The sequence below is a fragment of the Bufo gargarizans genome, chromosome 6 (genome assembly GCF_014858855.1).
Source record: "Bufo gargarizans isolate SCDJY-AF-19 chromosome 6, ASM1485885v1, whole genome shotgun sequence".
NCBI lineage: Eukaryota > Metazoa > Chordata > Amphibia > Anura > Bufonidae > Bufo > Bufo gargarizans.
This window is the reverse complement of record NC_058085.1, coordinates 157,649,840-157,674,500: the sequence shown is the minus strand read 5'-3', so window position 1 is coordinate 157,674,500 and position 24,661 is coordinate 157,649,840. Positions and strand designations below refer to the sequence as shown.

The 24,661-nt window shown below is 43.6% G+C and overlaps 1 protein-coding gene across 17 annotated transcripts in view; it reads right to left on the bottom strand.

The window, feature by feature from the left end:
* CAMK2G (calcium/calmodulin dependent protein kinase II gamma) overlaps positions 1-24,661 on the bottom strand; it is a 267,692-nt gene that overhangs the window by 60,655 nt on the left and 182,376 nt on the right. For 6 of the 17 annotated variants that reach the window (XM_044296195.1, XM_044296197.1, XM_044296200.1 and 3 more), the window contains exons 8-14: positions 24,450-24,533; positions 23,703-23,797; positions 20,960-21,082; positions 19,616-19,699; positions 18,772-18,814; positions 11,795-11,833; positions 11,342-11,404 (exon numbers count right to left, since the gene is read on the bottom strand). In XM_044296195.1, the coding sequence (XP_044152130.1) occupies positions 11,342-11,404; positions 11,795-11,833; positions 18,772-18,814; positions 19,616-19,699; positions 20,960-21,082; positions 23,703-23,797; positions 24,450-24,533 (531 nt within the window). The remainder of the gene's footprint in view (positions 1-11,341; positions 11,405-11,794; positions 11,834-18,771; positions 18,815-19,615; positions 19,700-20,959; positions 21,083-23,702; positions 23,798-24,449; positions 24,534-24,661) is intronic. The other 11 variants (XM_044296198.1, XM_044296201.1, XM_044296203.1 and 8 more) reach the window with 2 other exon arrangements.

Sequence of the window (24,661 nt, the reverse complement as noted above, 5' to 3'; positions counted from 1 at the left end):
TGTCATGTAGTTGCACTGATTGCATCCCTTTAAATCCTTTCCCATACTGCATCACTTTGCGGTTTATACAACTTCCTGGAGTGTGTGCATGCTGGATGCTACTACTGAGTCTTCTACAGATAAGTTTGTTCATTCATTTGTGTTTTCCTGTTTGCTGGATCCTAGGTGACCCTGACTCCCTCCGTATTAAGTGTAGGGAGCCGGTGGTCGTGTGCCCTCACTATTATAGGGTGTTGAGGTGTCATACAGTTGAGGAACGAGAATATGAAATCATCTACCATAGAGATTTTTGCATAGGCTGAGCAGTAAGGGAGAGAGCCAGGTCTGTTACAGGGCTTACCCTCTGGTTCCTTAGTTTTGGATCCAGTCAGTCGGATCTTCATTTTGTGTCTTCTAGTTTCTGTACACCTTCCGTGACACAGACTGGCTCTCCGTGGCAACATTTTAACCAAACGTATTTCACCTATGTGGTCACATTTTATGACAGGAGGATTGTTGAGCTCCATCTCTGTGCATAAGATGGATAAAATCTAGCAATCTAATGATCTATTTTTCTTCTCTCATTTTCATTCTGTGCAGTACAGAAGAAAAATTGCATTGCTACTTGCCACAAATACTATGCAGAGAGGTATATAACTGGTGGTCTATTGCCTGCATGCAACCTACAAGCCATTGAGAAACAGGGACCCGTAAAAGAAAAAAAAATGCTCGCTGGATGATTAAAGGGACACTGACAGGCCCAATAACCATAATTGGCTGTACATATCCATGCATAGGTCTTCTAATGTGCATTAAAAACATAAGTATAACCCCTGTCCACATTATGAATACAGTTAACTGACGTTTTATAAGGCCTCATGCACACGACCGTTGTGTGCATCCGTGGCCGTTGTGCCGTTTTCCGTTTTTTTTCACGGACCCATTGACTTTCAATGGGTCCGTGGAAAAATCGGAAAATGCACCGTTTGGCAGCCGCATCCGTGAGCCGTGTTTCCTGGCCGTGAAAAAAATATGACCTGTCCTATTTTTTTCACGGCCAACGGTTCACGGGCCCATTCAAGTCAATGGGTCCGTGAAAGAACACGGATGCACACAAGATTGGCATCCGTGTCCGTGATCCGTGGCCGTAGGTTTTAGTTTCATACAGACGGATCCGAAGATCCGTCTGCATAAAAGCTTTTTCAGAGCTGAGTTTTCACTTCGTGAAAACTCAGATCCGACAGTATATTCTAACACAGAGGCGTTCCCATGGTGATGGGACGCTTCTAGTTAGAATACACTACAAACTGTGTACAAGACTGCCCCCTGCTGCCTGGCAGCACCCGATCTCTTACAGGGGGATATGATAGTACAATTAACCCCATCAGGTGCGGCACCTGAAGGGGTTAATTGTACTATCATATCCCCCTGTAAGAGATCAGGGCTGCCAGGCAGCAGGGGGCAGACCCCCCCCTCCCCAGTTTGAATATCATTGTGCGGCCCCCCCCCTCCCCTGTTGTTAACTCGTTGGTGGCCAGTGTGCGCACCCCCCTCCCTCCCTCGTTTTAATACATTGGGGCCAGTGTGCGCGCGCCCCCCCAACCCCCCCCTCCCTCCCTCTATTGTTATAATAGCATTGGGGCCAGTGTGCGCGCACCCCCCTCCCTCCCTCTATTGTAATAATAGCATTGGGGCCAGTGTGCGCACACCCCCAACCCCCCCCCCCTCCCTCTATTGTAATAATAGCATTGGGGCCAGTGTGCGCACCCCCCCCCCCCCCCCCGATCATCGGTGGCAGCGGAGTAGAAGATTTTCATACTTACCTGGCTGCTGGCTGCTGCGATGTCTGCGTCCGGCCGGGAGCTCCTCCTACTGGTAAGTGACAGCAATGCGCCGCACAGACCTGTCACTTACCAGTAGGAGGAGCTCCCGGCCGGACACAGAGATCGCAGCAGCCAGCAGCCAGGTAAGTATGAATCTTCTACTCCGCTGCCACCGATGATCGGGGGGGGGGGGGGGGGGCACACTGGCCCCAATGCTATTATTACAATAGAGGGAGGGAGGGGGGCGCGCACACTGGCCCCAATGCTATTATTACAATAGAGGGATGGAGGGGGGGGGGGGGGTTGGGGGGCGCGCACACTGGCCCCAATGCTATTATTACAATAGAGGGAGGGAGGGGGGGGGGGTTGGGGGGGCGCGCACACTGGCCCCAATGCTATTATTACAATAGAGGGAGGGAGGGGGGTGCGCACACTGGCCACCAACGAGTTAACAACAGGGGAGGGGGGGCCCACTGGCCACCAATGAGTTAAAAACAGGGGGGGGGGGGTCTGCCCCCTGCTGCCTGGCAGCACCTGCCAGGCAGCAGGGGACAGTCATGTACACAGTTTTTTTGTATATTCTAACCTGAAGCGTCTCCATCACCATGGGAACGCCTCTGTGTTAGAATATACTGTCGGAAATGAGTTTCACGATGTAGCTCATATCCGACAGTATATTCTAACATAGAGGCGTTCCCATGGTGATGGGGACGCTACAAGTTAAAATATACCATCGGATTGGAGAAAACTCCAATCCGATGGTATAACAGAACTCCAGACTTTACATTGAAAGTCAATGGGGACGGATCCGTTTGAAATGGCACCATATTGTGTCAACATCAAACGGATCCGTCCCCATTGACTTGCATTGTAATTCAGGACGGATCCGTTTGGCTCCGCACGGCCAGGCGGACACCAAAATGACTTTTTTTTCATGTCCGTGGATCCTCCAAAAATCAAGGAAGACCCACGGACGGAAAAACGGTCACGGATCACGGACCAACGGAACCCCGTTTTGCGGACAGTGAAAAAAAACGTCCGTGTGCATGAGGCCTAACCTGAACTAATCGCTGTTCTTTCTGCCCAAGGGGTGGGGTTTCAGCTTCTCTTGCGCCCAGCCAGCATCAGCCCAACCGCCGTTTTTGAAGCGCCGCCCAGCTCATCAATATTCACTTAGCTGGGCGGCTTCTGCAGTCCCCGACCTTCCAAGATCCGGCGCATGCCCAATAGAAAGCTATGGGTGCCGGGCGCATGCGCAGAAGCTGAAAGCGAGTCCGATGCCCATAGCTTTCTATTGGGCATGCGACGGATCTCGGAAGGTCGGGGACTGCAGAAGCCGCCCAGCTAAGTGAATATTGATGAGCTGGGCGGCGCTTCAAAAACGGCGGTTGGGCTGATGCTGGCTGGGCGCAAGTGGAGCTGAAACCTCGCCCCTTGGGCAGAAAGAACAGCGATTAGTTCAGGTTATAAAACGTGAGTTAACTGTATTCATAATGTGGACAGGGGGAATACTTATATGTTTTTAAACCACATTAGAAGACCTGTGCATGGATATGTACAGCTAATTATGGTTATTGGGCCTGTCAGTGTCCCTTTAAAGAAGGGTGCTTTAGGGGTGATGGATGTGGTATAACAGATCAGAGACCAATCATGAAATCTCTAGTGTGTGGTTATCTAAATGGGGAGGGGGGGGGGGGGTGATGTTATTTTCCCCATATGCCACATGAATAGAGTGGCAGGTTGAGAATGAGCAACTTCTGGAGCCGTCTTCAACACACTTTGTATGGAGCAGTGACCATCACTCCATTCAAACAGGGGACACAGGTCTCATTTAAGGTGGGCCCCTCCCCAATCTGGCAGTTATCTCCAAACAGTTATGTCCTAACTGGAAGCCTTCTTTAAAGGTGTTGTCCCACGGTAAGAACTTATTCCATATCCACAAGATAGGGGATAGGTATCAAATTGATGGGGGACTGGCCGCTGAGACCCCCACTGATCACAAGAATGGGGTGCTGGAGTCTGCAGGTCTGCAGAAGACAGCAGAGTGCAGTACTCAGCTTTAGCAGTTCCATAAAGCAGCAGCGTGCATGTGCGACCACCGCTCAATTAACTCCGCAGAGTCTGCCACTTCATTCTTATGATTAGTGGGGGGTCCCAGCATTCAGACCCCCACCTATTCCACAGGATAGGGGATAAGTTCTTACAGTGGGAAAACCTTTTAAAGGCACTGTGATCTACTTAGGACTTGTCAACAAACTACCAGTAGAACCCAATCTACTGGTGGCCTAACTAGCTTTTAGCCACTCTGAATACTAGAGGGGTAACTGATCTGAACATAAAATACAAGCATGCCTGATAATATCTATTACCACTGTGTGAACACTGCCACATAGTAACACAGCACACAGACAGTGACAACTGCGGTTAGCAGGACGTGGAATCTCTGAAATACCACCAAGAGCTCCAAGGAAAAACAGCTATTTATACAGCTGCTTCAGCTGGCATACATCTGGAGCCCGTCCTAACCACATTGTTTCAGACCTAGAACCATTTAAAATTCTGAAAATTTGAATCTTCAGGACTGTCTAAAGGAGGAGCCGTTCTGTTTATATGTGGCCCTCTACAAGCAATTCAAACCTAGAAGTGATTGGACAATGCCGACTGCCATATAGAGTGCATAGGTTTCCCAGCCCCGCAAACTGATAATAGGGAATTGTTCAAAATAAAAAATGAGAAAGTAAAAAATATTGCAAACTGTCAAACTAACTTGTGCCAGCAATGTATAATAATGATTCTGATCGGCTTTCCAGTCTGTAATGTACACGCCACCTCAATACCATCTATGTAAGTACAGATCCTGCCGGTAAATGGATTCCATTAAGAAAAAAATATGTTGAATTACAAGAACTGTATCTTAAAAGGTATAGTCTATTAACAATTACTCATGTCTTCAAGTTGAAAAATTATTATAAATACTTCAGACATTTTATTTGCCACATAGGCACATGGAGTCCCAGCAGCTATATAGTACAAAACAATAGGAACCCCTTGTCCTGTGGTATGCTATTTCGGCATGGCACTATATTACAGGGAATCTGTCACCAGGTATCCCCTCGATAAAACGGTTTCCATAGACACATAGCTGTTGACCTGAATAAAATGCTGCTTTTTTTTGATGATCTGAGGCTCCATTCCTTTGGTGTAATAAGGGCATCACCGTTGCTCTTGTTGCACCGAAGCTCCACTCATTTTTGTAACAAGTCCCTCCTTTGTTTTTTTCCACTTTTACTCAATAAAGTCACAGGTGACAGGTTGTCTAGCAGACTTCACAGTGTAAGGCCCCCAGCTGTCATGGCAGCACATGGGCACCCCCCCCCCCCCCCCCGAGCCGATGTGACAGAGACCCCTCTACTGCTAACTACTTAAGGCATCTAAGCGAGTTACAGACAATGCCTGCCATTAGAGTGGGAGCTCGGCTTCAGTCAGTGCTGTGCTCTTGATGTGATCTACATAGCTGTATCATCGCAGCCAGTGAGGCTTGTTCAGCTCCTGCCACCAGCGCCAAAATGAATGGTGAGGGCGGCAGACACTGAAAAGAGTAGACACGTTGATACAGTCTACCGAACCAAAGAAAGTCTCATGCATAGAAATACAAATGAGACTTTTTTCAGAGAGTAAAGTTGCCTGTACAGGCATTCTTGCAATATCTCTCTCTCTCTCTCTCTCTCTATATATCTATATATATATATATATATATATATATATATATATATATATATATATTAGGACACAGTTAAAGGGATTGTCCAGACGTAGAGAAATATAACTGGTGGCATAGGGGATTGCACATCAGATGAAACTATTTGTGGACAGGTGTGGTGCCATTTCTGGAAAAAAGCAGCCATGCTGCTCTGGGCGAACCCTTTAAATAAAGTTATAGGCAATCACGCCATTATGCTCACTATTTATAGTGTCAGCTTTTTTCCGCTTTTGTTGCTCGACCATGCCCGTATTGCGGCCTGCAAACAGCGGGTCTGCAATATACGGGCACGGGCTGTGTGCACCCCGCATCATGTATGTGGACCCATTTGCTTGAATGGGTACACAATCCAGAAGGTCTGGTGCGGAATGAAGGCATGGAACCCCACGAATGCACTACGGTGTGCCTTCACACCGCAAAAAAATAGACCATGTTATATTTTCTTGCAGTGTGGACAGATCACAGACCCATTCAAGTTGGATGGTTCTGGATCCATCTACAGAATCCACATGGATGTTGCCCGTACATTGTGGACTGCAAATTGCGGGCACCAATGCACGGAACGGCCATGGGCATAAGCCCTTAGTGTCACTTTTTGATGACACAAAACTATGTAGGATACTTAAAAAAAACTATTTGACTGTCAAATATTACAGAAACCTCTAGATAAGAGCATGGGTAAGAATGTGGCAGATTAAATTTAAAGTGGACAAATGTAAAGTGATGCAGCTAGGCCACAGTAATCCCATGGCTGCATACACATTAAATGGAATAAAACTGGGGAATAAGAAAAGGACTTGGGTATTACGGCAAGCTAAGCAGCAGTACTCAATGTCAGGCAGCAGCTGCAAAAGTAAATAAGACTTTATAAAAAGAGAGCTAAAAACGCATCATCCTAATGTAATATTATCACTTTATAATACCTGTTGTATGGTCACATCTTGAATATGGGCAACCAGATTATTAAATAATTATATACAGTACAGACCAAAAGTTTGGATACACCTTCTCATTCAAAGAGTTTTCTTTATTTTCATGACTATGAAAATTGTAGATTCACACTGAAGGCATCAAAACTATGAATTAACACATGTGGAATTATATACATAACAAAAAAGTGTGAAACAACTGAAAATATGTCATATTCTAGGTTCTTCAAAGTAGCCACCTTTTCCTTTGATTACTGCTTTGCACACTCTTGGCATTCTCTTGATGAGCTTCAAGAGGTAGTCATCTGAAATGGTTTTCACTTCACAGGTGTGCCCTGTCAGGTTTAATAAGTGGGATTTCTTGCCTTATAAATGGGGTTGGGACCATCAGTTGCCCTGTGGAGAAGTCAGGTGGATACACAGCTGATAGTCCTACTGAATAGACTGTTAGCTGCTTTTTTTTTTTCCATAATACAAATTCTAAGTAAAGAAAAACGAGTGGCCATCATTACTTTAAGAAACGAAGGCCAGTCAGTCCGAAAAAAAGGGAAAACTTTGAAAGTGTCCTTAAGTGCAGTCACAAAAACCATCAATCGCTACAAACAAACTGGCTCACATGCGGACCGCCCCAGGAAAGGAAGACCAAGAGTCACCTCTGCTGCGGAGGATAAGTTCATCCGAGTCACCAGCCTCAGAAATAGCCCAGGTCAATGCCACACATCTCTAGAACAACTGTTAAGAGGAGACTGTGTGAATCAGGCCTTCATGGTAGAATATCTGCTAGGAAACCACTGCTAAAGACAGGCAACAAGCAGAAGAGACTTGTTTGGGCTAAAGAACACAAGGAATGGACATTAGGCCAGTGGAAATCTGTGCTTTGGTCTGATGAGTCCAAATTTGAGATCTTTGGTTCCAACCACCGTGTCTCTGTGTGACGCAGAAAAGGTTAACGGATGGACTCTACATGCCTGGTTCCCACCGTGAAGCATGGAGGAGGAGGTGTGATGGCAGGGGGTGCTTTGCTGGTTACACTGTTGGGGATTTATTCAAAATTGAAGGCATACTGAACCAGCATGGCTACCACAGCATCTTGCAGCGGCATGCTAAGAGAATGCCAAGAGTGTGCAAAGCAGTAATCAAAGCAAAAGGTGGCTACTTTGAAGAACCTAGAACATTACATATTTTCAGTTGTTTCACACTTTTTTGTTATGTATATAATTCCACATGTGTTAATTCATAGTTTTGATGCCTTTAGTGTGAATCTACAATTTTCATAGTCATGAAAATAAAGAAAACTCCTTGAATGAGAAGGTGTGTCCAAACTTTTGGTCTGTACTGTATATATAATATATAGCGCAAGAAAAAAGAGCGGCACTCCAAGAAGTAAAGTGGTGAATCCTTTATTCACACCAGTGGTGCAACGTTTCGGCTCTGGTCGCGAGCCTTCCTCAAGCCTCGAAACGTTGCACCACTGGTGTGAATAAAGGATTCACCACTTTACTTCTTGGAGTGCCGCTCTTTTTTCTTGCTATATTCAATAGGGAAACTAGTCCATTCCCTTTGGGACGTGCACCCGCATTTTCATTTTTGAGCCAGTGCCGCCATTTTTCTATATATATATATATATATATATATAGAAAATTAGGCTTGTGTAGTTTCAAAAAAATATGTCATTGATGTGGTCTAATTTACATGTACAGTCCTGCCAATAATTATTCATACCCCTGGCAAATTATTCAACCAGCAAGTAATTTTTTGACAGGAAATGACATAGGTGTCTCCCAAAAGATAATAAGACGATGTACAGGAGGCATTATTGTGGAAAAAAAACATTTCTCAGCTTTTGTTTACATTTGAGCAAAAAGTGTCCAGTCCAAAATAATTCATACCCTTCTCAATACTCAATAGAAAAGCCTTTATTGGCTATTACAGCAATCAAACGCTTCCTATAATTGCAGACCACAGGTATTTTTGCCCATTCATCTTTAGCAATGAGCTCCAAATCTTTCAGGTTGGAGGGTCTTCTTGCCATCACCCTGATCTTTACCTCCCGCCACAGATTCTCAATTGGATTCAAGACTGGACTCTGGCTGGGCCACTCCAAAACGTTAATGTTGTTGTCTGCTAACCATTTCTTCACCACTTTTGCTGTGTGTCTTGGGTCATTGTCCTGCTGAAATGTCCACTGGTGCCCAAGGCCAAGTTTCTCTGCAGACTGCCTGATGTCGTTGAGAATCCTCATGTATTGCTCTTTTTTCATGGTGCCGTTTACTGTGATTAGGTTCCCTGGTCCATTGGCTGAAAAACACCCCCAAAGCATTAGGTTACCACCACCATGTTTGACAGTGGGGATGGTGTTCTTTGGGTTGAAGGCTTTTTTTTTTTTTTCTTACACACAAAATGAAGGAAACTTCATTGTGACCAAACAATTCAATTTTGTTTCCTCTGACCAGAAGTCTTCTTCTTTGTCCAGATGAGCTTTTGCAAAGGCCAAGCAAGCTTTTGTGTGCCTTATATGGAGAAGTGGCGTCCTCCTTGGTCTGCATTGTGCAGTGTCCGTTGGATTGTCTGCCTTGAGACATTGCCACCAGCAGAGCCCAAATTCACCAGGATAGCCTTGGTGGTGATCCTTGGATTCTTTTTCACCTAACTATCCTCCTGGCCAGCACAGGTGTCACTTTTGGCTTCAGACCACGTCCTCTGAGATTTTCCACAGTGCGGAACATCTTGTATTTTATTTTTTTGCTCAAATGTAAATAAAAGCTGAGAAATGTTTTTTTTTTCCCCACAATAATGCCTCTTGTACATCACCTTATTATCTTTTGGGAGACACCTATGTCATTTCCCATCAAAAAATGACTTGCTGGTTGAATAAAAGTAGCCAAGTCAAAATTTGCCTGGGATATAATTATGGGCAGCACTTTATAAACACAAAGAACATGTGGGCAATACAAAGATGCAGGACGTAATTTATTCATCCCAAGGACTTTGCAAATGATCAGGGGACATTATTTATGTGTGGAAGAAAGGAGATTTAGACATCAATACAGATTTTTTTTTTTTTTTTTACAGTTACAGCAGTCACACTGTGCAACGCCCATCCCAAGAGGCAGTAATGGCAGACACTATGCCAGCATTTAAAAACGACTAAATGCTCATCTACTAGCAAGTGGCATTGAGGGTTAAAATTGATCTAACAATTTTGAGAAAGGCTGACCTTGATTGACCCGTAACTTTTTTCAACTTATTTAACCATGTAAAAATTAAATAGGATTTTATAATTTATTGATAGAAATGTCCGGAAAACGAGAATATTTGAAAGCCATGTTTTTTCTAGCTCTTTGGCCACATGCACACGAACGTTGTTTTTTTGTGGATAGGATGCAGACCCATTCATTTCAATGGGTCAGCAAAAAATACGGACAGCACACAGTGTGCTGTCCGAATCAGTATGTCTGTCCCGTAGCCCCGCAAAAAAAATAGAACATGTCCTATTATTGTCCGTTTCAGGCATTGTTACAATGGATCCGCAAAAAAAAAAAAAAAGAATGGCATATGGATGTCATCCCTTATTTTTTTTATTTTTTTTGCAGATCTGCAATTTGCGGACCGCAAAACACTTACGGTCGTGTGCATGTAGCCTTAAACTATATTACAGAGGAAACATGATATGTAGCACACTGTAATTATATAATGCCAGTGCTGCTCATGTGGGTGTATTTATGGGCATCAGGCTTTGACTCTTGAGTTCCAGCAGTCATTCTGCAATTGACCTTTCAGAAAGACCCCCCATGCTCTGTCAGTCTGTCTAGTACGCCCGTGACTTTTCTCTTTAATGTTAGCAGCTCTCAGCATGCCCTGCTGATGCTCCAGTGTCACAAGGCCTGGCAGATGACACCCCTGATGACATTCTATGAATGCCACGTGGTATGCAATAATATACACACCTGTGACACTGTACAACGCAGGATACTACAACTTACTGTAACTGGAAACCAAAGCAGCTGCTGATAGCAACGCTCTTTTTCAATGAACTGTGAACATAAAAAAAAAAATCTCTGACTATGTTAAGACCAACTATGAAGATTCACCGAGCAGAATGGGTAAATAATCATGTGGCAGCATAGATTTATATGTTTTACAGTTTATTGCTATACCGGTCTCTTTAAAAGTCCAAAAAGAGTTACAATTTAAACACGACAAACCACAAACAATTTTCACCTATTTTTAGGAAGCTAAATCGAAACAGATGACCTCAGAGATGTAGATACTGACAGACCTTTTTGTTGGTTCCCAGAGCTGTGGTTACGCTGCATTAGACTTTCGTAAAGGCTTCATTGTGCAGTAATGAAATCTGCGCTGCAGTGGAGGTAGGTTAAGTCTAAATTTTTATGCCCTGTGTCCATTTGAACTGGTGATAGGAAACCTTTGAATCCTTCAGCAAATACATACAAAGTGAAAACCACTCACTGAAGACAAGTTTAGGCTTCGAAGGAAGGAACAATTCTGGCATTTGTTGCCAATATTATTTCTTCTCTTCCCCAAAGAAATGAGAAAGAAGAGAGAAAAGCCAAGAGCTGCTCAGCATGCAAAGTAAAGTTAGTAGCACATCAACAAGAAAACAAAAACTCCAAATTAGGGTCAAATGGGACTCCATGCCAAACTTCACCACTAAGGTACACAACATGTCCTGCCCCTGAGCATGCAGGCACTGGCATGCAGTTTCATCAGGGGCAGGAGTTTAGGACAAGGGAAGGAAAGGAGACGTCAAAAGAAGAGGAAATCAGTAGGGAGAAAAATCAGATTGAGTTTTATAGTAACTGGGGTTCGGGTCACTTCATGCCACGTACCTTGCTCAGCCAAGTTGGCAGCACTGGTGGCGGCTGCAACGGGGGCGGAGCTCTGCCTGCCAACTGATTGGACAAAATCATTCAGTGGGAGGAGCCGCAACAATGCAACAAAAATCCAAATGAGCAACAATAAACGCAAGATGCAAGTCAAATAAGCATTGATTTAAAAAAAAATTATGACAACAGAACTGTATGAAGCAATAGACTTTCAATGCACATGTATATTAATTTGACATTTGCCTGGAGAAGTGGTTGGGGTGGACCTTGCAAAGCACAAAAGACTCTTTACTATATTTCTGTGAAGCTGGAAACAAACACCGGATATAGTTCACTCTCAAGCAGCGAGTGGTAGTCAAGACTGTAGGCAAAAGCAAGCATTCGCTTTCATATACATTTTGGGTGCTAAATGACCAGACAACAAGCAAAGGATGCCAAGAGGTGCAACATCCCCACCTGCAGGGTCTTCCTTTTTCTCTCTTCTGTTAACAGCACCTAGTTTTCAATTATACAACACCTATTAGATACGATGTGATTGCAATGCATCTAACATGCTGCATCTCGCATTGACACACTCTACAGAATGCCATAGTCAAGCATATCTTAACGACTCTTGTGTGCTCGCAAAGTTCCCCGACCTTCTCAAGCAAAATAATAAACAGCAAAAAGAAAAATCTACTGCAACAAGCCAAGAACATAGGGCAGCATAGCAAGTCAGTAGGATGAAGGCGTTTTTGAAGAATGAAGAGACTGTGGGAAGAGGAAGGAAAAGTGGCAATAAGCCAGTGGTTCTACTTATACTCTTTGTACAGTTGTTCTGATTAAGGCGTTAGAGGAGAAAAAAGTGTTTACTGTGTATGTTTTGCAGGCGTCAAAAACAGAAAGAAATTATAGGACAGAAGAAGAGAGAACAATAAAAAAAAAAAAAAATTAACATTTGTAAATTTTAAGGCACTGTAAAAGTGACCATAAAAAAGTGGTTCTGTTGCCTATAGAAATCAGAATTCAACTCTCATATTCAAAATGTTGATTGTTATGGGTCACTTTTGTATGTTGGATTAGTGGGCACTTCGGCTCTGTTAAGGGCTCTTTCACACCTGCGTTCTTTTCTTCCGGCATAGAGTTCTGCCGGAAGAATCCTGATCAGTTTTATCCTAATGCATTCTGAATGGAGAGAAATCCGTTCAGGATGCATCAGGATGTCTTCAGTTCCCGAACGGAACGTTTTTTGGCCGGAGAAAATACCGCAGCATGCTGCGCTTTTTGCTCCGGCCCAAAATCCTGAAGACTTGCCGCAAGGCCGGATCCGGAATGAATGCCGATTGAAAGGCATTGATCCGGATCCGGCCTTAAGCTAAACGTCGTTTCGGCGCATTGCCGGATCCGACGTTTAGCTTTTTCTGAATGGTTACCATGGCTGCCGGGACGCTAAAGTCCTGGCAGCCATGGTAAAGTGTAGTGGGGAGCGGGGGAGCAGTATACTTACCGTCCGTGCGGCTCCCGGGGCGCTCCAGAGTGATGTCAGGGCGCCCCAAGAGCATGGATCACGTGATTGCATGGACACGTCATCCATGCGCATGGGGCGCTCTGACGTAATTCTGGAGCACCCCGGGAGCCGCACTACTATGGCAACCAGGACTTTAATAGCGTCCTGGCTGCCATAGTAACACTGAAAGCATTTTGAAGATGGATCCGTCTTCAAATGCTTTCAGTTCACTTGCGTTTTTCCGGATCGGCGTGTTATTCCGGCAAATGGAGTACACGCCGGATCCGGACAACGCAAGTGTAAAAGAGGCCTAACTTGTGTATTATGGTTTCTACAGAAAACACAACACAGTGCCGAAATGCCCGATACCAACAGTGCCCAAGGAACCCCAGTGACACATAATTGTGTCCTGATGGGTTCTTCACAGGTGTCTGCCTTTTTTTGTTTTGTTTTTTATGCCCCAAAAATAATTTTTGCTGAAATATGAAACTCTTGCATCAGAAACTCTTGATGGAGCATCCAACGCAGATGTACACAGAGCCTTAAAGAGGTTCTCCGGGAAGAAAAAAAATATTGAAAAAAACGTTAATATGCATACATTCCTAAATGCCTTTAATAATGTATAATGGCTCCTTTTGTCTAGGGGGTGAGATCAGTAGAAAAATTAAAATGGCCGCTGTCACAGCAGCGTGCGTCTGGTCCTTCAATCCAGCGAGTACTGACGAGAGGTGAGCTCAGACGCAGGCACACACGACAGCTGATCGCCCCCTATTGAGCCATTATTAAAAGGCATTTAGGAATTTATTCATATTAACATAGTTTTTTTTTTACAAATTTCCTTTTTTCTTTTTTCCCGGGGAACCCCATTAAGCTGAATGTTGTAATATTTCAGACTAGTGTATTTTACTAAGAGCAGCAGCATCTGCAATATCAACATGCAAAAAAGCGACAATGGCTGCATTTGCTTTGGTCACTCATGAAGCATAAGCAGGTGGACAAATTGAAAGTTACTATGGTAAAGTGATTTGTCCATTAACCAGATTCTAGAATACTAAGAAGTGGATCAGCAGAAGACAATTGCAGCTATAGCAATCCATGCAGCTGGAAGGAGGCCCATGAGCTAGAAGGGAAAAAAACTGCCTGCAATAGCACCATCAATGTGGCTCTCTACCGACTTATTTAGGCCATTGTCGGATCTAATATGGGTATAAAAAAATGAAGTGCAATATAAAATCTATAATCAAGTCAATAAATTCACAGATAAAACAGCTGATCTGGTAGGATGCCTAGAACAAAGAGGCTGGGCCAGGTTAGTCACTGTGCAGAGAAAACCAATCAGACTGGGCTATTGTGCTTTACTAACTTTAGCTCTAATGGGTGGCGGAGGTCCCAGAAGTCAAAAGGCACCACCAAGCAATATCCCATCAACTTACTGAGGGCGGAAAACCTCTTTAGAGTATTCCCACCACAGTGTCAGTCCAAGCTCCCTCTTTTGTCTGCACGCCCTTGAAACAGTTTTGCAGAGAACGCAGGTACTAATTTACGATTTTATTTCGGTCTCATAGTGGTTGGGGCTCAGCAATGAGATAGGGCTTAAAGGGTTTTTACCACTTCGGTGTCACATATTTAGCTGTCAGACACTAGCGATCCGCTAGTGTCTGCTCTGCCCAACCATCCTAATATAATTGCTTTTGGGGCATCCGTTTTGCTAAAAAAAGAACTTTTATTAATATGCTAATGAGCCTCTAGGTGCTATGGGGGCGTCATTAGCACCTAGAGGCTCCGTCTACCTTCAGAAACTGCCGCCGCCCCGCGCGTCCCTCCAGCCCGCCTATCTCCTCCTGAATGCGATCCTCCTTGTGAGCGCCTGTATTCGGCGCATGCGCAGTGAATGTCTGACAGCTTCCCTGCTCAGACATCTCCACTGCGCCTGTTCCTCGGAGCACTATGGCGTCATCGCGCAGGCGCAGTGGAGATGTCTGAGCAAGGAAGCGGTCAGACATTCACTGCGCATGCGCAGAATACATACGCTCACAAGGAGGATCGCATTCAGGAGGAGATGGGCGGGCTGGAGGGACGCGCTCGGCGGCGGCAGTTTCTGAAGGTAGACGGAGCCTCTAGGTGCTAATGACGCCCCCATAGCACCTAGAGGCTCATTAGCATATTAATAAAAGTTCTTTTTTTTAGCAAAACGGCTGCCCCAAAAGCAATTATATTAGGATGGTTGGGCAGAGCAGACACTAGCGGATCGCTAGTGTCTGACAGCTAAATATGTGAAACCGAAGTGGTAGAAACCCTTTAAATCATGGTCTCCTATTTAGGACAGAGCAGTTGTCTTACAACCAGAGAGGGGATCGGAGTACATAACTGATCACCTGGGACATAAACAAATACATTCTTTATATTGTCTTTCAGTTTAGATTGCAATATGAGCCAGAATAGAATTAAATGAGTAATGGGAATTTAAAGGGGGTATTCCTATTCCTAAAGGGCTATTCCAATCTATGTACAGGATATGCCAAAAGTGTCTAAAAGATACTGGCCCGAACTCTAGGACACGCACCTCCAGAATGGGGGTTCCCTGCCCCCCACCTCACCAAAATAGTTAGAACTGGACACTACATGCAAGTGGAAATAATTGGAGAGGTGGGCACGCATGTGTGGCTCTCTATATTCATCCATGTGGTACTTGGCTGTTTCCAAGGCTCCCAAAGAAATCAAAGGAGAGAGATGCACGGCCACTGCTTCCTTCTGTGACTAGATGCAGCGTCCAGTGCCTGCCTCAGTGGGTGGGAAGAGAATCCAAGGACCCCCAGTCACCTGGAGACAGGTGCAGGTCCCAGTCACAAGGAGAGTGACGACTGAGGCCATTGAATGGCTGCAGCAGCAATCACTGGCAATTTAGAAACAGAAACTGCTAAAGCAATTGCGGATTATATAGGACTATGACTATGTATTATATAGGACTCCTTTTCGGTCTCTTTTGCTTTAACAAGAGAATACAATTAATATGCTAGATGTATATTTTTTTTATTTTTTTGGCTAGCAAGAACAAATATTCATGTGCTCTACACACTGCAAAAAATAAATCCGGAGCCAACAAACTTTTGTGATGCCAAGAAAGACATGTCTGTAATGGTGTAAATGGAAAGGACTCCCAAAAGTTATGTAAGTGCTTGAATTTAAATGACTTATGTACTCTGCCTCTGATTGGTCTGCAATGCATTAAGTACACAAAGACATTTGAGAAACAGGAGATTACTTAAAAGGCATAACAAATACATTTTTAGAAAGCCCATACCCTACTTCAGAATGCCCCCTCATCTATTTGCCAGAGGGGCATCTATTGTTCTGGAGGTACTGGCATGTCCATGGAGCTGAACACCTACTGCCCTGCTGTGGGAAACCCTACTATCAACATATCATCAAGGAACCTTCTAAGAAAAATGTATTGCATAAAGAGGTCGACTCCTTTAAAAACGGAGACAATGTAAAAGTCAATTCTAAGACTAAAACTTTACTGTTTCAGTTGCCTTTTTTACATGCAAGAACTTTTGTTCACTCAGCCAAATACCATGAAAACCCAGCAGTAGTTTCTTTGATCGAATATGCGAAAGAACCACAAAAAAGAAGTTATTATGCGGAAGGCACAAACTGACACAGACAGTAAAGTGATGCATGCAACTTTCGAAGAAAATTCCACTTCTGTTAGATCATGGAACATATTAAATTCCTTGTCCATTATGCATTACGTGTGCCAGAAATTCATTTACAGTAGGAGCTCAGAGGCAGTGTGAAGCTTCTCAGACCTCGCTTCACTGTCTATAGTTACAGAATAATGTACCACTGGTTTGGCCCTAAACTTTCATGTAAAAAATGTTAACCCCTACAGGGATGGCTACATAAATGCTAGTAGTATGTCCTATATTTGTTCCTCAAGTTGCCAAACGTTAGGCATACCATCATCGGAAATCCACAGCGATGCTATCGGAAGTCAGCTCTAAGTGCAGCAATTCATATATATTCTAAAGCAGGTATGCTCAACCTGCGGCCCTCCAGCTGTTGCAAAACTACAACTCCCATCATTCCCTGACAGCCTACAGCTATTATCCTACAGAAGGGCATGGTGGGAGTTGTAGTTTTACAACAGCTGGAGGGCCGCAGGTTGAGCATCCCTGTTCTAAGGTTATAGCACTCAAGCATGATTTTTTATTTTTTTTTTCACTTTAATTTGCAATGAGCGCTAAAAAGACACAATTGAGAGACTAAATACTTGTCTTCCCCATAAAATAACTATGGTGGAGCATCTGGCTTAGAAGTCGGCATTGTCATGGGTCATGTGCTATTCCTCCTGGAAATGTGTATCTAAATTAACAACCGGGCGTTACCATGCCATATGTCAGTAAGGACGTGTTCCTTTACCGCCTGCCGCTATCCAAGCAGTGTTGACCGTATCAGAACGTGTATGGAGACACTATTGATGTATTCATATATCGCCAGGAGGAATAACAGAGGAATAGCACAGGGCAGAGTTTTAGGGCTCATGCACACGAACATGTTTTTGCCCATGTCTGTTCCGTTTTTTTTTTGTCTTTTTCTTTGCGGCCTGTATGCGGAACCATTCATTTCAATGGGGCCGCAAAAAAAACAGAATAATGTGTGCATTCCGTGACCGCATGTCCGCATGCCCTATTATTGTCTGTTTTGTGGGCAAGGATAGGATTTTGCAGGAGCCAAGAATAAACGGTGGCATGCCCTCGGGCGGAATCAGTGTTTTGCTGATTTGCAATTTGCGCACTGCAAAACACTTACAGCCGTGTGCATGAGCCCTTAAGAAAAGATGTTCCACAATTTTTATTTCACATGGAAGTATTTACTTAAAAAAGATTTCTGTCCAATAAAAAAAATCTATTAAAGGGTATGTAAGGGAAGGTTTGAAGATTAATTATTGGGACTTTTTGCTGATTATTTGCATTGAATTTATTGATATTTTAAAGAGATTTTGAGTATTAAAGGGCATCTATCAGCATGTTTGTACAGATGACACTGGCTGACCTGTTACATGTATGCTTGGCAGCTGAAGACATCTGTGTTGGTCCCATGTTCATATTTGTCAGCATTGCTGAGAAAAATAATGTTTTAATATATGCAAATTAGCCTCTAGGAGCAACGGGGGCGTTGGGGTTACACCTAGAAGCTCAAGCTCTCTATAACTGCTAGGCCCTCTGCACTTTGACGGGGCCAGGTAGGCAAAACGTCATCACACCTGGTCCTATCACTAAAAGTGTAGAGAGTGAAACAGCTGCAGAGAGAGCAGAGCTTATAGGTGCAATAACAACCCCCCATTGCTCCTAGGGCCTCATTTACCTATACTAAAACATCATTTTTCTCAGCAATACGGACACATATGAACATGGGACCAACACAGATGCCTTCAGCTGCCAAGTGCACATGTAACAGGTCAGCCAGTGTCATAGGTACAAACCTGCTGACAGATGGCACTTTGCTCGATGATGCCATTACCTGTAGTCCGCACAGGCGCAGACTATACAGTGTGTAGTGCGCACGATTTCAAACAGGCTCAGGAATTACATCAGCACGCCGGCTCTTGAATATATTATATTAAAGGCGGCGCTGGGCACCGGACTGAGGGGTGCGGCTGGGCACCAAGTTAGGAAAGGACATCTCCTTGGAACCTGATGTAAGTCATTAGCATATCACTAAAATCGATTTTATAAAGAAATAAATCAAGACCATTAGTGAATAAGGGCATCATTTAATACAGCTCAGGGAGACCTACAAGTAGCTATGTTTTACTGTAGGGGGTAAAATGTGACAGAATCCCTTTAAAACCCTTTCACTACCTCATGTGCTGGGTTTGTAGTGAGGAAACTTCCCCCATGCATAGTTTTGTTGCAATACTTCTTGTATTGCAAGCTAGGCTTACCTGAAAAATTTCGAGATACCAGCATTGTAGTAAGAATTGCACCCTACAAAAAAAAAAAAAAAAAAAAATCATAGAATTAAGGTATGACATGGCTTTCTTGCAAAGTTAGGAACATTCCCAAAACGTCCATGTCTAAAAAGAAGAGTATAGAAAAGGACCTTTCACCACTCCTGAAATGTCTGTTTTAGTAACTACTTGCATCCCCCATGTAATAACATTTCTGGAGCATCTAATCCTATGACTCTATGATGTGCCATTCCTTTATTATACCTGCTAGAAGTTATGAATGAATTACTAGCAGTTTGCAATGAAGGCCCAGATGGGTGTTACTAGTTGGGGGGTGTCCCTGCACAGTGTGATACCCATTTGGACCTTAGCTGCAAACTGCTAGTAATTCTTTCATAACTTCTAGCAGGAATAATAATTATTTCATAACTTCTAGCAGGAATAGTAAAGGCATGGCACATCATAGAGAAATAAGTATAAATGCTCCAGAATTAAAATTACCTGGGAAATGCAAGTAGTTACTAAAATTGACATGTCAAGAGAGGTGACAAGTCCTCTTTAATCAGGACACAGCACAACTTCTGTTACATTAATCAAGGAAAGATATTTACCAGTAATCACAATGTCCTCTCCATGTCAATATAGCAGACACTGGAACAGCTAAAGGAGAACCCCACAGAATAAACCAGATCTCTGCTTCCTGGACCCAGGACACCGTCCTTATATTTGAACTTTTAATCGAAGTTGTCCGGTAATAAATAACCCAATGTAAAGAGCGGTGCCTGTTCTTTCTACAATTACAGTGGTATTCATGGTGCGCAGCGGTGACGAAACTTACTTTAAGCTTTCTCCGGGCGTTGAACTTCCTCAAACATTCCACTGTCTCTTGTCTGTGCATCATTGAGGCAACTGTTGATCGTTGCTAAAATGAAAGAAAAAATATAAAATCAATTGATAAGCAGAAAAAAAGCACAAGTGGTGGAGAATGAAAAGCACAAACTAAACTGGGGCCTACAATAAGTTCTGTGTGAACAGACCATTAATATACTACACACAGATCAGTGCTTTCTCATGATTTGATACCTGATTTATGGCCTTTAAGAACTATGACACTAAAGGGTTCTCATGAGAACACCATTTTACTCTTACAACCTGTCTATCAGGCAATTACAGGGAATGAACCAAACATTCCCAATAATTGCCTGATCCTGACTGGCGCTGAGAACTGTATTTACAGGAAGCAATCATCTTCTCTTCATGAGGACAAGCGATAGCTACGCCCCATACAGATTCATTGTTTATGGGCAGCAGAACCCTGCTGTCCAGAAATAATGATTTTCGGTGCTCGCCGAAAGATACTATCACCCGAAGAACAAACATTTTCTTGCTTGTCGGGTGATTGCCGGCACAATCACACAGGGCAATTCCTCAATCCTAGGAACATTTATGCCTGAAAATTGCCTCAATTGATGGTCCGTGTGAAAGGACCTGTAGGGATCCATTACACAGACCAATGATCAGGAATGAACAGCACTTGTTCTCATTTCCACAAGTAAACATGTCTCCAATCACATAGCAAACAAACAAATGCAGATTTGTTAGGTGAGGATCACATCATTTATGCAGCACCAAAAATCGGCGTTTGTCTGCAGCCAATCGCTCTGTGTAAAGAGGGGATGAGCTGCGGACCAATGAAAACAGTATGGGAATGAACGTATTGCCTATTGCTTAGGCCCCATATAAAAGGTACTTAATGAGCGCTGACTGACATGCTGTATCATCACTCATCGCTCGTTAAGAGGGGAAATTTCCCTGTGTAAAAAGACCCTTAGGCTTCATTCACACAGTCAGTGTTTGGTCAGTGATTTTCATCAGGGATTGTGAGCCAAAACCAGGAGTGGATTCTCCACAGACATAAGGTAGAAGGGAAAGATCTGCACCTGTTCTGTATTTTGGACCCACACTTGGTTTTGGCTAAAAAAAAACTGATGGAAATCACTGACCAAACACTGACTGTGTGAATAAGGCCTTAGACCTCAAAGATATCCAACTCCCACTCCCAGCTTTGTGCGCTCAGCTATTTCTGAAGTATAACAATAAAAATGGAATTTACAAAAATTACTATTGTCACACTTTGTGTTTCTAGGTATGATATAGGTTCAGTGCTTGTAGTACAACTTACGCAGACCCACGGGTGCTTTAGAGCCTGATCTGCTGTGATGCGTTTTGCAGGATTTATTGTCAACATCTGATTGATTAAATTCTTTGCTTCCGGGGTGACCGTGTCCCACTCTGGTGACGGAAACTAAAAATGAAAGATCCAAGAAACAAAGCTTTAATATAAAACTGAGCAGATCTACCAGAAAACAATGTGTCCCTATAATGATACATGGACAGGTAAACTGATTACCACCCCTCCTCCCGCTTTCACAACCATGTACAATGCATAGCACCACATACGGACATAATCAATACAATATTAGCATTATATGGCATTAAAATAGCAGGAAAGGCAAATATTGGCCTCAAGATAACATTCAAGACAAATATATCGCTGCGGGCTTACAGTCTTTCTATATAAAACTTCACTGAAATCTAGGCGTAAAAGCACACTAATGCCATTCCTATGTTATACCGAAAAGGAAAGTACAGTACGTCTGTAGTCCGATATGTGGAGGGGAAAACGGTGATGGTGTTCATAGAACTAACCATACATATCTAGACTAGGGTTGTTTCGATACCAACATTTTGATTCGGTTTCGATACCATAAAAAAGTATTGAGATACTAGATATCACCCGAAAAAAATGAAAACACCAAAAAAAAAAGCCACGTGCGTTCCGCATTTTATGGAATGTCCGGCCCATAATCAAACAGTCCTATCCTATTTTTTGGGAGGGACAAGGCGACAAAAAAAAATGGCGAATCATGCAGTTTTTATTTAATTTTTTTCTGTTACGTCATTCACCGCATCAGAGATTTTTTATATTTTAATAGTTTGGACTTTTTGGGTGTGGCAATATGTAAACTGTTTATTTACTGTTTATATATAAAATTGGGAAAGGATGTAATTTATACTTTATACTTTGGTGTTTTTTTATTTTTTACTGTTTATTTAATAACTATTTCCCCCTTAGGGGCTAGAACCTGGGATCTTTTGATCCCTGGTCCTATTCACCCTAATAAAGCTCTAATAGCGTGAATAGGATTTTACACTGTCCCTGCTGCCCTGTGCAGCATAGTACACATAGCAGCAGGGAGCTTAACATGACAGCCAAGGCTTCAGTAGCGTCCTGGCTGCCATGGTAACCGATTGGCGCCCCAGGATTACACAGAAGCTGCCAATGCCACCAATGAGAAGGAGGGGAGAGGAGACCCTGTGGCCTCTGCCACTAATAATTTTAATACTGGGGGGGGGGGGGTTGAAAAAGGGCGCACTGCGCCACAAATATTTTTAGTACTGGGGGTTGAGGGAAGGTACACTGCACCACGAATGATTTTAATACTGGTGAGGGGGGGGCACTGCACCACCAATGAAAATTAACGTTTAATACAGGAGGCTGGGTGCGGGCAGCAGAATCACATAGCCGTCACCCAGACTCTATGACAGGAAGCTGCGATCAGCGGCAGTTAACGATCGCAGATTCCTTTCATAGAGGCTGGGCGACGGCTATGTGATTCTGCACCCAGCCTCCTGTATTTGTATTAAACGTTAACTTTCATTGGTGGCGCAGTGCGCCCTCCCCAGTATTAAATCATTGGTGGCGCAGTGCGCCCTCCCCTCCTCCGCCCCTCTCTCTCCTCATTGGTGGCAGTGGCGGCACAGGGGGAGGGAGAGAGCGACTCCTTCTCCTCTGTGCTGCTAAGGGAACATGGCGCGCGCTGATAGCAGCACACTCCATGCTCTGTGATACTAGACTGCGCAGTAGCGCATCCTAGTATCGAAAAATGTCAAATTCCGGTATCGAGGTCGATACCGGACAAAAGTATCAAAACATAGTGTGTTAGAGTAGGTCCCGTCTGTTAGAAGCCACCTTGTCGATTGGTAGATGGGCCCCGACATATTTTTGATCAACAATATGTGCTAAGAGCTTCTATTTTGTCTAACAGTAAGTATAGCAGTCCTGCATTTTACCTTTTTCACACATTCACCGTTTACTTGTATCTTAGTGCTCCTAGTGGTGCTGCTAACTCTATGGTGTGCCATTACTTTATTATTCCTGCTAGAAGTTATGAGTGAATTACTAGCAGTTTGCAATGAAGGTCCAGATGCGTGTTACCAGTTGGGGGTGCATCCCTGTACAGTGTGACACTATCCAATCAGTGCTGCCAGTGTCAGACGGTGTAAGGACACCTCCGACCGGTAACATCCACCTGGATCTTCACTGCACAAAAAAAAGTTGTGTAGTCCAAGCGCGGGATCTACTCAACAGCAGCTGATCGGCAGGGATGTTGGGTGACGGGCCCCCACTGATCAAATACCGATGACCTATCCTGGGGTTGGGTCATCAATAGTAAAATCCTGGAATATCCCTCAAGTGGAATGATACATTTCCCGTGTCACTCATCTCCAAGGAACAAAAATTGCAATAAAGCCAAATCTTTTACACCCCTAATGATGAGGGGCTAGTGAATTTTAGTGGCAACCATAAATATTACATTGACAGAGATGTCTAAACTGGCAAAATAAGTACTGTATCTGATCCAGTGGTAATAAGCTATCTGCATGCACCCAGTTGTATCAGTGATATCTTCAATTACTATTAAATAACACATAATAAAGTATAGACTTGTGTAAAGCTGACATACTACAAGAATCAATTGTTTTATTCAAAAACAAGAAGTTTTATAAAAGAAGGATCCAATAATTCAATAGGACGACAAAAAAAAAAAAAAAGCAGGGAATGTGTTTACGTTAGTACTTACATCATATGCTCCAGCTTTGATCTGTTGGTAAAGCTTATGTTGATCTTCATCCCAGAATGGAGGATAACCCACTAGTAATATGTACAGAATGACCCCTAAAACAAATCAACCAAGAAAAATGAATTGGCCTCACACTTTTTTCTGCTGCAATGGTTTCCATGTTTTATTCAATATAAACGTTTTGGGGCTATAACGCACTGATATGGTGATGAAACCAGCAGGATACTTGAGCAACGCCTACCACGTTTTGTAGGAGAAATGCCTTCTTAATTAAAACATTTTGTGGACTGAGGGCCATATGATCGCCCCAAATATACAGAGTGCGACTGTCAATAGCAGCTGATCGGTGGGTGTCTGACACCCGGACCCCCACCAACCAGCTGTTTGAGAAGGCACTGGAGCTCACAGTGGTGTCGTTGCCTGCTCACAGCTTACCCTAAGCCATGTGACGTCACGTTCATTGGTCACATGGGCTAGACACAGCTCAGTCCCATGGAAGTGAATGGGGCTAAGCTGCGATACCAAGCACAGCTGCTATACAATGGACAATACCGTCCTTGCTGAGCAGAGAGAAGGCCACAGTACTACTGCTAGCACCGGTACCTTCTCGAACAGCTGATTGGCAGGGCTCCCAGATGTCGGACTCCCACCGATCAGATACTGGTGACCTATCCTGAGGATAGGTTATATAATGTCAAAACTCTTGTAAAACCCTTTTAGGCAAATTAAAACTGAGATTATTCTTACCACAAGCCCATATGTCAACTGGTTTTCCATAAGGGTCTTTTCTTAACACCTCTGGGGAGAGGTAACCTGGTGTACCAGCAAAGCCTGTAAGACAGAACGTGTGGTGGTTACAGTGATGGGAAAGGAAAGTGAGAGTCCTTACCAAGTCATTAGTTGCCAAAAAAAAACACATAATGCATGCTAGATCACGAGGGCCCCTGGATACAATATAA